This window comes from Corvus hawaiiensis, chromosome 4, assembly GCF_020740725.1.
Source record: "Corvus hawaiiensis isolate bCorHaw1 chromosome 4, bCorHaw1.pri.cur, whole genome shotgun sequence".
Lineage (NCBI taxonomy): Eukaryota > Metazoa > Chordata > Aves > Passeriformes > Corvidae > Corvus > Corvus hawaiiensis.
This window is the reverse complement of record NC_063216.1, coordinates 61,531,381-61,546,996: the sequence shown is the minus strand read 5'-3', so window position 1 is coordinate 61,546,996 and position 15,616 is coordinate 61,531,381. Positions and strand designations below refer to the sequence as shown.

At 39.8% G+C, this 15,616-nt stretch overlaps 1 protein-coding gene across 2 annotated transcripts; it reads right to left on the bottom strand.

Annotated features, from left to right (window-relative positions):
• Positions 1 to 333: 333 nt before the first annotated feature.
• On the bottom strand, positions 334 to 15,450 carry ALG12 (ALG12 alpha-1,6-mannosyltransferase). 2 transcript variants are annotated; one of them, XM_048300233.1, is made up of 10 exons: positions 15,288 to 15,450; positions 11,335 to 11,524; positions 11,052 to 11,184; positions 10,381 to 10,554; positions 8,927 to 9,121; positions 7,476 to 7,579; positions 6,773 to 6,996; positions 5,878 to 6,047; positions 5,628 to 5,703; positions 334 to 1,660 (listed from the first exon to the last, which is right to left on the bottom strand). In XM_048300233.1, exons 2-10 carry the CDS (start codon positions 11,497 to 11,499, stop codon positions 1,429 to 1,431), a joined length of 1,473 nt encoding a protein of 490 aa, XP_048156190.1. In that variant the 5' UTR covers positions 11,500 to 11,524; positions 15,288 to 15,450; the 3' UTR covers positions 334 to 1,428. The 2 variants fall into 2 exon arrangements, with proteins under 2 accessions (XP_048156190.1, XP_048156189.1); XM_048300232.1 differs by lacking the exon at positions 15,288 to 15,450 and adding an exon at positions 14,518 to 14,802.
• Positions 15,451 to 15,616: the final 166 nt, after the last annotated feature.

Sequence of the window (15,616 nt, the reverse complement as noted above, 5' to 3'; positions counted from 1 at the left end):
GAATTGTTTGATGTTCAGACTGGCTTTGGAGGAAGTTAAGTTTTCTTCCAAAGACAAGTCAAATAGATAATACTTGAACGATTTAAATTTCAAGAGAGGCCAGAGACTGGACCAACAAGTTCTGCAGGTTGCCTTTGCCAGATCTGCTCAGGCTGAGGAAGCCTGGGCAACAACAGCCACCCACGAGGGAGCAGGCTCCACCCCACCAGATCAGTTCCTCTGATACATAATCTAGAGGATAAAAAGAAAACATGGTCCCAAAAACGGAAAAATACACAGGTAAAGGTAGTTCCTGAATCAAGCAAGTTTAAGAGTAAAAAGAAAACAAACAAATAAAACCTAAACCACTTTATTCCATAATTACATTTTACTCAAGTTTTCAGTCAGCAAGGAAAAGTTTTCTGCCCATGATAATTTCAGCAATTCAGGTATTTTACACTAATGGAGCTTCTATCATATTACAACTGGCCCTAACCAAAATTCTAACTTTTTTCCTTGTTCCATTCAGCAATCTATGCAGACATCCTTAATAGGAACATCTAATAAAGAAACTACAGAGCATGCAATCTTATTCTAGTTGATAGAATGCAGCACATGGCACATTAGAGTACTCCTTTCCAAAGGGATTACTTAATAAAAAAAAAGGAAAACAGCACCTATCTTGAAGTAAGTATTTTCGTAGGTAAATTTTTGCACTGCAAATTAAGGTATCATTACAGCAGAAGAGGGGAAACATCATTTTAAAAATTCATTTTCCTGGAAAATCCAAGTTGCTGCTTTTTCATTAACTGTTGGAATGAAGATAATCATCCTCAGTACTCAAATCTGTTATAAAACAGTGCTTGTCAAGAGGTCCAACTGCTTTTTAAGTGAATGTTTCACTTTCATTAGTTTGGTAGCCTACAGGGCACAATTAGATATGATGATGAAGCTACAATGAATATGGCTTTCCTATGTTGATAACATCATTAGGTTTCACACAGGTGATCTGACAGCTGAGGGGGTTACAATCCTGCAGATACATTAAGAAATACATCTTTGTACACACAGATTACATATCAAATTATTGCCGTAGCACAAGCCTGTTGATTTTGTATTTTATATGGGACAATTAAGACGTGCCTGTGCTACATGATGAAACAGACTGCCAAACCAAGTAGACAGGTTTTACTTATATCACTAAACTTGCAGGCAACCTCTCTCAAACACATCTAACAATACAACTCAGTATACTGAGTATATACTGACTAGGAATGCACTGTAATAGTTATGTAAGAAACAGGACGGAGCTAAATACCAATAAATACAGAGATTTTCCGTGCCTTTCCAAAGAAGCTGAGTTGCAGTGCTGGAATGACAATTTGCTGCTGTCTTACATAGTTCAGTCATCAGGAAAATCACATCAAAAGACTTACTTAAAATTCACAATCAAGATGATAGAGGAAGTTTTTCCAACAGTACTAGTTTTGGTTTCAAGTTTAAAGTAAAAGGAGGTAGTGCACTAAGGTTCAACCCAATTTTACTGATGCCAGGTATATTTGCCAGTGGCCTGTGGGTTGTCTTATAATGTGATATTTGAAGAGGGTTTGTTTCCATCAGTATATGTGTGTAAGAAAACATCAACTGGTCTCCTGGTTTAACATCTTCTCTTTTGTCATACCTGTAAAGAATAAAGAAAGTTCATTTTTATTCCTTGCTTTACCTATTATGGCCATTATTGCAGAGGCATGTAGCATCCAAGATGAAACAAAAAGGAACATTCTCAATTACATCTCCTGATCAAATAGTACTAGAAGAGGAAATAGTAATTTTGAAGAATTTAGGGGCTTGGTCATTCCATGCAAGTCTTTCTGCTGCTATTGTGATATAAACCACAACTCCTAGAAAATTTACTAGTTCCCTATTTGAATTCAGTGGAGAAAGGACACCAAAGCCTAAGAAACTGGGCCAATTTTAAAGTTTTGCTCTACAAGAACTGCATTTGGAGAAAGGTGGGTTTTTTGTTTTGGTTTTGGTTTTTTTGCTGGTTTTTGTTTGTTTGTGGGGTTTTTTAGTAATTCTAAAAAGTACGTTATGTGGTACTTAAGCAGAAACCTTTTTCTTCTGGTAGGCATACATTAGAGCAGGAGCCTCAGAGAGCAGCAGGGAGAAGACCTCCTTGAACACTGGAGGAAAGAAAGAGCCTGGTAGTTACAGTACTAATTTGGCATTTGTTATTCATAAGTTCAGTTCCCTGATCTACTACATGTTTGGGCAGGCCACTTTGGGTCAGCTTTTATAAACTGCTTAAGTACCAGAATACATATAAATCATATATTAAAAAAAAAAAAAAAAAAAAAAAAAGTAACTACTGAGTTCTAGGATTATTTATTATGTACACTTACAATTATTTCTTAAAAAGACTTATGTTCAATCTAGCTGTAGAGGAAATTTACAGGATGAGAAAACAAGCGACTTAGCCATTTGGCAGGGATGTGAAAGATCTAGTTTCAGCCACTTTTCATCTGATCTAAGCCCAAAACTGAAGTTCATTATCTCTTAAGAGCTGTATGAACCCCTTTAATCTTCTAGGAATCAGGACAGGTCTCCCTCTCTGTCTCATGAAGACATGGTTCTACTTTGCAGTAGTTATTTACTCATTCACTGAGGAGAGTCCAGTGCACTTTATAGCCTAAGGGTTAGGATATTCATACTGGACATGGCAGCCTGATCGAGTCCTCAATCCAGCAACTTCAAAGGAGAAGAAAGAGGTAAGTTCACTCCAAAACACTCCATAAACCACTGTTAGGCTCTGTAATCTGAGTGAAGAGCAGTGCCCCATTCTTCACCTTTTCTGTTGCCCTGTTCTGTGAACTGTTTTCTACCAGTACCTGGAGCTCCTATTCTTAGGCACCTGAATCCTTGCACACATTTCACAGGCATCTTACTCAGGCTGTGACTTTCCTTGCAGGCATGGACAAAGGTAGGGAAGCAGAGCAGTCCCAGCCCTACATACCCTAAAATGCACCTAGGATTAAATCCAGCCCGCATCTTTGGCAATGTGTGTCTTTGCAGGCCTGGCCTCTCATCTGCCTGAATTCCCTGAAATCTCTGTTGATATTTTTGTAATGCCGCCTGACGGGGCAGTGATTAACACTTAAGATATTTGAAGGAAGTACTTTATGGAAAACTAAAGGTTTTCTGTGGATTGTTAACTAAAATTCTGGCACCTCAGAAAAGTCCCCAGGCTGGCAGAATTTGTGTGTGTTACTAAACACACCATATAATGCAGAATTAGACTTTGCACACTGAACAGGTGTTTTCTTCTTCTAAAACAATTGCACGTTGATTTCACCTGCTATTTCCAAAAATATCACAATACCCCTTAGGTTGATAGATGCATCCAAACTGGCAGAAAGAACAGCATTACTTTGTAACAACCTTACCAACTACTAATTTCACATTTTCTTCATCAGCAAGTAAAAGGCCTTTCATCTGGCTGCAAGCATTTCTGAATTTTATTATTTTTAAATATTTTAAGCTTACACAGCATATTTATTCAGGGTTCAAAGAGACTGCACTAATTGAAGACAAGACTGTAACACCTGTTCTGTGTAAGAACCTGCATCAAGCTCCTTTCCATCACCCTTTGAAGAAAAATAATAGATCGCTTGCGTTTTTCTTGAGGCAAATAGATCTAATCTGAGCACACTACTGAAAGCTGTTAACTTTAAGACACTTTTATTTATGGATTGCAGTTATCTGATGAATCATCAGCCTTCATAGCCACCTCATCCCTAATCTGTTTCTACCTGACATACACTGTCTATGAAGATGCTAAGTTATTTTTCACCCATCTGAAAGGCTGTCATTTTCTTGGACAAAGAGAAAATGGACAGTTTGTGTCACTAAACTTTGCACTACTGTGCTGTCAGACCAAGAGGTAGTCTTGTGTATGATGCTTAGTTGTGGATTTTGCCTGATTCTTTTGATGTGAAACTTTATGCTGAATCAGCCCTTCCTTGAGGCTTTGTTTTGCTGAGTACAGATAAAAGTGAGAACCTGCTCTGTAGCTGCAACACTATGAAACATCCATCAGTGACAGGGATATTATTCATTCACCTTCCAATCGCACTACACTGCAGCCTTACAAGCCCAAAGCAATCCAAAACTCACCAACTCAAAAAGCGCATTGGAATGAAGCACTATTTAGAGAGTAGACTTGTATTCAGAGTAGTGTGTGTATTTATTAAAAAACCCCAAAAACTGAAACATTTTAGCTATCATGCATGTTCTATCCCCTGTACTCTAGCAGCTTAATGTCTCCTCCTGATTCATGGCTTAAGACTTTCTCTAGATTCAATATACAAAAAATAATTTGAAATAAACAGTAGGTAACTGGGAAGGCTTTAGACAGTCTATACCATTATGAGAGTGCTTGGAAATAAAAAAAGGCATAGCAAGATCAATGATTTTTGGAATTCTCCTGGAAGCATTCTTTCCCCTTCTTCAGCTTTACTTCCAAAGTACTTTTATCTCTAAACATCCTAATAATTAAATTATGTTTGTTCATCTGGTCTTCAATACTGTAACTGCAGGAAAAAACCCTCCATGCTCAGAGCACCTCTTAAACCAAAATCTGCTTGTGTTGCTTTTGTTTTCTGCACTACAAAGGGAGGATTTGTGTCACCTTCTAATGAATCATTTTCATTAAGATGATTTTCATTTAAATTAAAAACTTACACTTCAGCTGAAGAGGTAGGCCTAAGAATCAGAAAGGTTTTGGTTTGCATCCTGAAAAGCAAATAATGCCATCCCACAATGTTTCCTACTATTCATTCCAATATTCCAACTCTTAGATGTGTTTATCTATCACTGCTGGTCATAGTAACAAAGCACTCAACAGCCTTCTCTCAGAGCTAATGAGTATGTTCACAGCTGCAGCTTCAACGCCATCTATATGAAGGATGTTCCACATAAAAACAGACTTTCAATATTAAAATGTACATGAACCTCACATTGCCACACATCATTCAGACAAACAAGTAACTATACGCTGTTCTGCCAAGAACATCTCTGTTTCACAAGGTGAACAGTGGGGTACCAAACCTAGCTGCATTTAATATATTGGTGTAAATTTTGGTAAGCTAACAATTTCTGTGCTGTTTCTGACATCTTTAGAATCAGAGAATCATTAAGATTGGAAAAGATACCTAAGAGCATCAAGTCCAATAGTCACCATATTCACACATTTTTTTAACATTTTCAGGGATGGTGACTCCACCACTTCCCTGGGCAGCGTGTTACAGTGCTTGACAACCCTTGCCATGAAGGAATTTTGCCTAGTATCACATCTAAACCTCCCCTGGCACAACTTGAGGCTACTTCCTCTCATCCTTTGAAATATTCTATGCTTTATAGGCAAATCAGAATCAACCAAAACAATGAAAAAATACTGCAGTGCTTTATTTCTGAAATGGCAGCACTGCAGACATCAACAATTCTCTGAAGATTCACATTGTTCTTGAGCTGGTTTAATAAATACGCTGTACCAGAAATTGTGTTTGCAGTGCTTGTCCCTGTGCATATGCAAAAAGGGAAAAAGCAGGCTACTGTCCTCAGATCAAAATACCTCATTCAGAACATACCTCCAATCGGAATTGATTTCTAGAAACCGAGAAACTCCTGTTTGTGCTGCAGCCACATCAATATGAACAGAGACATCTACATAAATAAAGAAAACAGAATACAGTTTCAAAATTCTTCTAAGTACACTAAATTAACAAAATAGTAACAAAAAACATGCATGTACCTAGTTTGAAAAAGTAGTATTCAATACATGTAAAGACATACTGGAATTAAAATCAGGTGAACATACCTCAAGCCAGCTTTACATACCTGCTGTTGAAGGTACCAACTCATGTAACTTCTGAATTGCCACTCCTCCAGGATAATTGAAATGTGAAACATATAAAGATGTTCCTGAATAAACAGCATTAGCTAGAAGATGCATTATAATAAAGAAAGATCCAAGTTTGTACAGCCAGGATCTCCGGTAGTTATTCAGACTGTTGAGGAAGAGAAAAACAAGGAAGAATAAACTATTATTTTCTTTCATACTGGTCACTAACTACTGTGACATAACTAACTCCACTTCTATATAAATAAAGATTAATGCAAATTTTATTAATCCTGTATGGCATGTATTTATTAGCAATTTCTAGAAGATTAACTTCTAGGGACACTTAGATTATTCTCATTAATAAAGCTAAGACAAACTTATCAATAAAGCTAAGTCTTTCTTTGTTTAAAAACTTCAGCTATGAATGTATTCTCTTTCAAAGAAGTTAAACTCTGAACTTCAATTTGTTTACTCAATATACCCAAACACAACTGTTTAACTCCCTGTTTCACAAGCCTTGTCTGTGTATTGAACTATCTCCTGAGCTAAGTTGTGTTAACAGCACAAGAGTACATTGGAATATGTCTTTTTTCTGGTAGATAAAATAAACTGCATTGTAACAACAGAACAGTAAAATTTGGGCTCTATTCTCAATTCTCCTCCAGACTTCCCAAATAGTCCTGTCAAAGCATTTGACTTTTCCCTGTTTCCACTTCTCTCTGTAGTCAAATGGGTACAAATGACCTTGACCTCCTTTCTATGGCATATGAACATTTCAGTATGGTCCAGACTTCAAGATGGAAAAAAGTGCATAAGAATAGTAATAATAGCTTTTGTTTTGCATTTTTAGAGGAAAAACAACCCAACAAACAAACAGGATTTTGAACTTACATTCGTGAGCACATTTTAGCAGCCACTATGTTGAAGACAGGGAAAGTATAGATGATGAAACGCAGCTCTTTGTGTGGGAGAAACGAATACAAGAAAATAAAGCCCAGTGCTGGCAAAAGTAAAATCCGAGTTCTCTTTTCTGTTACCCCTAAAGGTACAAATACTATGCTGCATCCCAAAGCACGAGGCAGGGCTGAATAGAAATACCACAAGAAGGGAGAGGTCTTCAAGGTGAAAAGAGTTAAGGATGTTTTCACTGCTAACAACTAAAGTAATTATTCTTTACACTAGTCCCCACAAATTTTTGGGTATATATTTGCAAATATGCAGTATACTTTTTGTATACACATTCTTCTGGCCTTTCGTTTCCTGCCTTGTCGCCTTATCTTTGGAGAACTAAAAGCAGCTGCTTAACTGTGTTCACATCACCCAACAGAGGCACATCAAATGGCACTAATGACGGGCAACATGAAAAACCAAGGGGAAGAAACCTGGCTTTACATTGGTAGAACACAAAGAGGCAAGAAAAAAGTTAGCAGAGGAAACTTAAAATTTGCAGAAACACCTACGAGACAGACATTGTCTCTCGTAAGTTTCAAATAATATAAAATAGAATCTAACACCCTGAGTCTCAGGAATAAGTCACATCACGACTTTGCTTTGGCTGGTAGTGTTCTTTTTCCCTGGATGTTGCAAAGGATACTCCCCAGTTGGAACTTTTGTTTAAAACTGTGTTATACCAGAGCACTTTCCCCTCAGGCCACACAAGTTGCCTCCAAAACAGAGAATCCACAGCAACTGTTAGCCCTAGAAGAATTAAAGGGATACAAATCTGCATGAATTAAAAACCAGGGCAAAGCAAACTAACACATCCAAATAGCACATATACAGCATACTGAGACCAAAATTAACTGAAACATGCATTGTAAGCCTCACCAGAAACCATAGAGAAGGCTGAATATGTCTGTCTTGAAGAGGAAATGCAGGAAAGGGAGATACTTCTGAATAAAAGCCTTAAAAGAAGCATGTTAGATATGAATCCAATTGGGATTCACCCCACTCCAACCCAAGATGTGAAAAAAGTGGTTTAAATGAGGTTTGTTTTAAAAGAGTATTAAGAGCATTAAATGTAGTGAACGATAAGAAGCTCATGTTAACTTCAAATAGTACTAAATAAATTTTTATTGTAAAGCTAAAGTTGTTTTTTGTTAAGTCAGAAAAAACAATCATGACGTTTCTATTCTATTACTATTCATTAGGTGGAGGGAGAAAGAGGATAAGGAATGAAAGGCAAGAAGAAAAGCAGCAAAACTGTCAGCCCCATCTCCTCCACTCAGCTCTGTGAAAACTGCTCTGGTATTTAGGGATTTTGCTCAAATAGGAAAAGGGAGTGCCAGTGGTTAATTTCCACTGGACATCCAAACTCTTACATCATGAGGTGCCTCCAAATGCACCTGGCATAATTGTGAAGTGTTCCTATTGTGCACACTTTGAGGGTCATCACCACGTATCTGATAACAGCATTTTTAACTAGGCAGGCTGGCAGAGCAGCTTAAGAGTATTTAGGTGCATATATACACGGGTCTTCCACAGATGGACAGAGACAAGGGAATTCTTCAACCTCTTCAGCATGGAAATCATTGAAGCTGTTAAATTTAATTTAATAAGGGAACAGAGCTGAACTGTAACTCTCCCACAACCCTCTTGCTTGGTATCTCTGTCTGTCACACCATTGTATTTTATCCTGGGACTCAGCTCATCACCACGGCAATAGATACTACAACCAATAATATGCACAAGTAGCTACAGCCAAGTACTAATTGTAATGAAGTCAACTTGCACATCTAAGCCTCTTTAAGATCAGGACATTACACTGTAAGCATCTAAAGACAAGAGGCCATAGTAGCTTTCTCTGCTCTTTGCACACCTATTTCCTCACAGAAATTTTCAAAGAAATAAAAGATCTTGTCGTATTATTAGCAAATAGAGTCAAACTAAAACAAAAACAACCCGCAACACCCCGCTTACCGCCTCTCCCCACCCCCATCCCCCCCCAAAAAAGCACCTTAAGGGCTATTCACCAGATAAATCAGTCAAAACTCCAGACTTCTCTTGAATTCAATGTCATTTGCTTTCTTCCAAGCAAACACTTACCCAACCAAAACATTCCAGCAGGAACAGCATGGGAAAGCACCTTGAAAATGGAGATTCTTTTAGTTAATAATGTCACCAGGAGCATGAGGCCTAAGAATATGCAGAGCTCTGATCTGAAGACTATGATCGCCAAAGCTGAGAACCAAATGAATGGCCTTTGCTTTTGCTGTATCCAAAATGTCAATGCCAGAAGCACTGCAAAAAACAAACAAACAAAAACCCCAAAATACATCATCCGACATACTGAATTATTAATTTTCTAAAGGGTAACACTCAATGCTGTCTTTTTGTTCCTCTAACTTCCCACCAATCCTCTCTTGGTCTTCTTAACATTTCGAGTCCAGAAATTCTTCCTGCGTTAGAAAAATGTAGTTTAGAACAACGCACAGCTTTATATTGTTGATGCTTAAATAATCAGGAAAAGTATAACCACAGAAGGAACACATGGGAACTCTTTCTAGACAGCATATTTAATTGAATGTTGAGGGGGGAAAAAGGAAAAACAAACCTAAAGGAGTACTGAAAGCCTCTCAAACTACAATTCATAATTATTATTGCTCAGTATCAGCTGAGCAGTTAGGGAGAAAGATCTATAAATTCATTTGCATGATTAAGTGGAACACACTATATCTCTACAGATGAAGCTGTCCCTACTTTAATTTAAATCTCTATATAGTAAAGTGCTCATGATCCTAAAGAAAACATATGAAATATTAAGAGTAGAAGATCATGAAATAACTTGTATTTTTTAATACCTGTAGAAATTACCTGAGGCATTTATTACTACACAGAGTTTATCTGACAATTCATCTGCTTTTGTTTCTCATTTCTGATCTATACAGGTTCTTACATCAACCTCACAATTTTATTAGCGGAACAACTTGCACTGAAGCATTTAGTGACTCAGTTAATATCTCTCACATGTGATTAATTTTCCTTCTCATCAGCTCTGGGGGAAAACTATATGTAGAGAAGGGTTTTGGTTTTTTTTCTTTTTTTACTTTAAGTGTAGAAACTGCTGCATTTGTAGACAACTTCAGAAGAGGAACATAGAGATGTTGCAGTAGGAATTTCTTCCACAGTCTCATGAGAAAGTTGTTTCCTGTGCAGCCTAAGTTCACAGGCTTTTTTGAACTGCAGGCGTACCTCATGCCTTTCCATAGCTCTATGCTTTATGCATTAGATATGTGTACTCAAACTTCTAGCTAATCAAAGCCATCTGACAAAACCCACACGTACTCAAGATTCAATAAAACTTGATTCAACAGTCATTGTAAGCATATATGGTTAAAAAAAATAAAGAAACCTCAACTTAAGCTTTCTAGTCTTGTTATCACACAATTTAATCAAGTAGATATGTTAATTTGGTCTGACCATACTTTTCCTGTGCTTTAACTACTGATACACTTGAAAAGAAGTTTTAGATTTTAAATTTTTCCCCATGAAATACCTACCAAAAGGAAGCGCAAACACATTAGGGAGGGTTCTTGTACAATAAAACATCAAATGAAACTGAGTAACAGTGATGAGACAGAAGATTGATGCTGTAGTTGCTCCAAACTGTTTTCTAACTTCTTTCTGAAGCTTCCATAATGTGTAAATCACACTGAGCCCCAAACTTCCTCGGACTATTAGGAGAATAAAACCAGGAATTAAAAAGTAGTATCAGATGATCACTGATGAATGGCCACGTTATACAATGTAACGGGAAGATTAACACTTAAGATACCACGATATAACCACCTTCAAAGAAACAAAAACCCAAACAAAACTCCATTTAGTTTATTTATTCTAATCCACTTTTAACTCTGCACAAAGGTCAGTGCTGCCATGCTGAAGTTAAGGATCCTTTCTGAAGCGTACATGGGAGTGTACTCTCTGAAAACACTTGAGACACTTGCTTTTTCTACACTGCCTGACATTTGTTAGCACGGACTTTCTGTGTGCTGTTAGTTACTCCCCAAAGAGGGAGCCGAATGGCCATGCTGGCCCCCAGTACCATAGTTTCGGTTTTCCCTCATTGAGGAGAACACCACGATTTAACCATTGATCCAAACACTGTAGCAACAACGTTTTTACTGATGGACTAATGGGTGACATCTCTGAGGATTTGAAGTTCTCATACCTATCAGCTGGGAGTAAAACTTGGACATTCTTAGCACAGAAAGTAGGTAGATAGCTGGGCTGGAAAGAGCAGCAATAAAAATTGGTCCAAGGAACGTTCTTGGGACAACTCCAGGAAATTCATGATGGTCATACTGCAAAAAGGAGAATCTACTTAAAATAGGGAAGTCAGAATCAAGGGAAAATAAATCATATTCACACCGCGTTTATCCTACACCTATTGCAGGGAATTGCAATACGGTCCAAAACACTGTCCAAAATTGAAGACATTCTTTTTAATTTACCTTATCCAAGTCCAGCTGGTGGTACACCACATCATGAATAGCTTGTAGGTTAAAGCTTTCTTCCACTTTTGTAAAAGGACAGACGGTTAAATGAATAAAGGCCACAACAATAAGCAGCAGCAGCAATGGAAATGACCGTGCACTTGAGCTCCTCTTCTGACCCATCTTGGCTTTGAAATTCACATGTATTCTATTATTATTAAAAAGAAAATAAAAAGAAATTACATTAATAACATGGCATGAAGTGTACAACCAGAAAAAAAGATTGATGATGCAAGGAAAATGTACTACAGCAGTCGAAAAGTTTAAACAAAGACAAATAAGTCAAATAATCCAGGAAATTTTTCACTACATTCAATGAATTACAGTAGTAAAAAATATATTCAGGAAGCATTTCAGGATTTATGCAACCCTTTGTAGATGTAATTGTTCTAGTTTTCACCTAAAAAATCTCAAGACAACATGGACCCTACCTAAGAAAGTATATCCCTCTGCATTCCATACTGCCCCCACTGCTGAGAGTGTCACCTCAATTACGCCTGCGCTTTGTGGGACAGACAGCTTTGTCATTTACCCTCACTTTAACTGCTCATTGGATTTACAAATCATCTGTAGCACATACTCTCTTATTTGTTCAGGGCTCCAAAAACAGTGGGAGAGGATCCACGAGGATGAGAAATTATTCAGAAAAGAGCACTTTGATCTCCTGTGTTTGCCAGCAGTTAGGTCTGGACTTGGCCAGAGAAGGACAAATCCCCTCTGGCACCCATACATGTCACTATGGCATGAGACAGTCTGTACCCCATCCTTCACACTTCCACCCAGAAATGAAGGCCCCCTCTCCCTAGTGCTTCATCTCACAACACTGCTGAGCCATTCTTCTGGTAGTATTTATGTTGTATTTTATCATTATGATAAAATCATGTGTCTGGGTGACGTCAGAGCAAATCTGTGTCATGTTCTTTTAATTTAAGCTTCCCAATTTTTAGTAAGTTTACGATTTAATAAAAGACAAGAGATTTTGGTCATTGTTATTCTTGCTCTGTTCTCACAGAAACGGTATTTCAAAAACAGCACTTTTAAGGTACAACTGGGGTTTTGGTTAGAGATGTTTTCTCCTGTGTTTTGGTCTAAATATGTCCATCAAACAGATGTAAGACAGTTGGCAGATTTCCTAGCAACTGCCTCCTAGAGCTACCTTTTCCTGAAATGATGTTTGTGCTGCTCATTAGTAAAAATAAGAGCAAGCTCATGTTCCTTATATGCACAACTAGCACCAATAAATCCTGAAATTTGTGTATTTCCTGTAAATTGCATGTATCTACATATTATTTTAAATATCTCACTGACTGCATCTCTTTTTCTGATGATTGCCTCTCCTACAGACTGTGACCGAACCTCTAAGCCTGGGCTCAAAGACAAAGAATTGTCAGGAACCTAAACAAACCCTTCATCCCAGGGAGTGGGAATAGCCTTTTTTACCTGTGCCTAGTATTACTTTGTGAGAATGGATAAAGATGGTTTATGCTACAACAGAATCCTTTTCCCACAGGAGTAGGAGAAGAGGCATGGGGACTGACATCAGGAGCACCTCAAAAAGTGTCTGGCAAGAATTAAGTCCTTGCACAGGGCAATTTATCTTGCACAAATTCTTGTCTACAGAAGGCAATCTTGCTGAATTCTTCCAATAAATGCAGACGAATCTCATGTTTCTGGCCAAACTTTAATGAGGAGAAAAATGGACACTGAAGGGTGAATCCACTGTTGCACACAGCTACAGGACACTTGAGCAGCTCATGCATCAGGTGAAACAGTATATAGGTATTCACCAGCAAGGTAGGTATTCCTGACTCCAAATTCACACCTTCTTAACACTGCAGGTATTTTAGGATCCAACAAATCCTTATAATAAATCCTATATAAAAATCCAAGTGCCAAGAAGCTCAACTTTTTCCTTCTTAATTACATCAGCTGCATAATAAAGAGCTATTACCTTCAACTATAAATACTGCATTCATTATCCTCTGGCCAATCTACAACACAGCCTGCTCCTGGTATCTTTAGCTGATAACCACATGAGTAATCAGTCTGCAACTTCCTAAATCAGAATGAAAGTGAAGCTACATATCCCACACACAGTTTATCAGAAGCTTTTTTTTTTTATCCTGTTGACTCCAATCCTTTTGTATGCCTGAAGAAAGTGAGCATGCCAGCATACTTGTACATCTTGAAGATAATTATATACATTATAAATACTGAAATTCCCTGAAGGGAAACATGCTAGAAGATAAAAAACCAAAGCATGAAGACAACACCCAGGTTTCTGAGATAAAGCCTAATAAATTCAGTGGTCTTGTCAAGACCCAAGATAACTTGCTCTGTTGAAAATCAATGCTGACAAGCATCAAAATTCAAGTGGAATTTATGAAGACAGGTAGACACTGAATTTGATGATTAAAATAAATTTGCCGTATAAAAGCAAAATACTTGCAATTATAGTTTTTTATTTTATAAATGCCAAAACCACAGAAACAGATTTTCACTTATTAAAAATAATTTAATAATGAAGCTTAGAGTAATAAGCAAGTACATATAGGTTTGTCCATTGATCATATTCTGGAAACTTCAGATGAATCTTCTTCAGGCCTCTACAACATACCCACACTGACTGCCCCCAAGGAACCTACATCAAGGCTGAATCATAGAAGAGCAGGGTTTTTTAAAATAAAGAATTCATCTTTTCCCGGAATTAAACTGAGTGAAAAAAAAAATCGGATTTTTATGTTAAAAAAAAGGCTGAGGTACTTCCATCAAAAATGGTTTGTTGCCATTTTATACTTTTTCAGTGGAATTATCATTAGTTCAAATAGACTTTTTATTCTTCCCGTGAAAAACCTACCACATCTTTATCTCTTACGTTTTTCAGGCACTCATCAGAAGAGATATCACAGAGTTTGGCAGCCAAACTGCATGTTAAATCTGTCTACAGTCATTTCACTCCCTCACACAGAGGCGTCTAAGCAGAACCACCAAGCGCACCCTGCCATAAGGTCTTCCCTCTTGATCTAGTTTTGGCAAAACCCTTTTTGTACGATCTTAAATTTCCACGGCTTTTTTCCTACGCTTTAATAGCTCCTCCAACTTTGTTCTAGAGTTAACACCTCAATGAGGTCAGATTTAAACCTTGTAATTGCTGGGATTGCTTTTTCTTCTTGCATTAGGAAAAAACCGCACAGTTACTATTCTTATATACACTTCCTCATGAGTTTGGGGACTAGCTGGGAAAAAAAATAAAAAGCTAGGAGAAAAAAAGAAGATAAAGTTGAAGCAGGAAACAAAGTATGGGACACTACCAGACACAAAGGTACGATGGAGCTATAGAGAAAAAATGTCACTCTTGAAGCCGGGGAAGAAACATGCAGCATGCTCTCGACTGAAACCGACTTAAATTCAAGCCGAACACCCTCCCCGCGCCCCCCTCGTCCCCGGGAGCCCCGGCCCCAGCAGGGGACACCGGGACACCCACCCACCCGCCCAGCCCAGCCCAGCCCAGCCCCCCAGGTGCGCGCCAGGGCGGCTGTGCAGTCCCGCCCGTCCGGTCATCCTGTGAGGGGGCTCCGCGGGGGCTTCAGGCCGAGACCAAACGCCACCCGCTGCACCGCGCCCGAGCCGCCAGGCCCCCGCGGCAGGGGCAGGGACCGCGCCCCGCGCGCACCGCTCAGGAGGCGGCTGCCCTGCCCTGCCCGGCCCCGCTCCCTCCCTCCACGCCACAGCTCCCGCGCCCGGGAGGCGGAGAGCGGGGACTGCCGCCTGGCAGCGCCCGGCGGGGCTCCCGGGAACGCCCTCCGGCCCGGCTGCAGTAAAGGCACGGGCAGCTGGCGGCTCTCCCGCCCGGCCGCTGCCCCCTCCCTCCCGCCGGCCCGGGCAGCGCCCGCCGCCCGTCTCGCACTCACCGCGCGCGCGCCCACGTGGCCACCCCGCAGAGGGCGCCGGCAGCGCGGGAGCGGCAGCGCCGGCCCCGCCAGCACGTGACCTCCTCCCCCGCCGGCCATGTTAGGTGAGGGCAGGGCACGCCCCCGGCAGCAAGAGGTCTCCGCGGCGGCTGCCAGGTACGGATGGCGGGCGGCTCTGAAGCCCCTGCGGAGCCCGTGCCTGCCCTTTCTCATGATGGCGGCGGCGCTCGAGCCCGGTGGGCGTCGCTCGCTCATGCAGCTCTGCCCCGCCCCCCGCCCAGCTCTCTGGGCACGCGGGGGCCTCCCATTGGTCCGGAGCGTGGCAGGCG

Coding starts and splice junctions, on each gene's coding strand:
- ALG12 (XM_048300232.1), bottom strand. CDS start 14,552: ATGCAAGAAGAAAAAGCAATCCCAGCAATTACAAG. Junction 10,555..11,051: donor GTTTTACTCCCAGCTGATAG/GTATGAGAACTT, acceptor TTCTCCTAATAG/TCCGAGGAAGTTTGGGGCTC. Junction 6,048..6,772: donor GCTAAAATGTGCTCACGAAT/GTAAGTTCAAAA, acceptor CTTCCTCAACAG/TCTGAATAACTACCGGAGAT.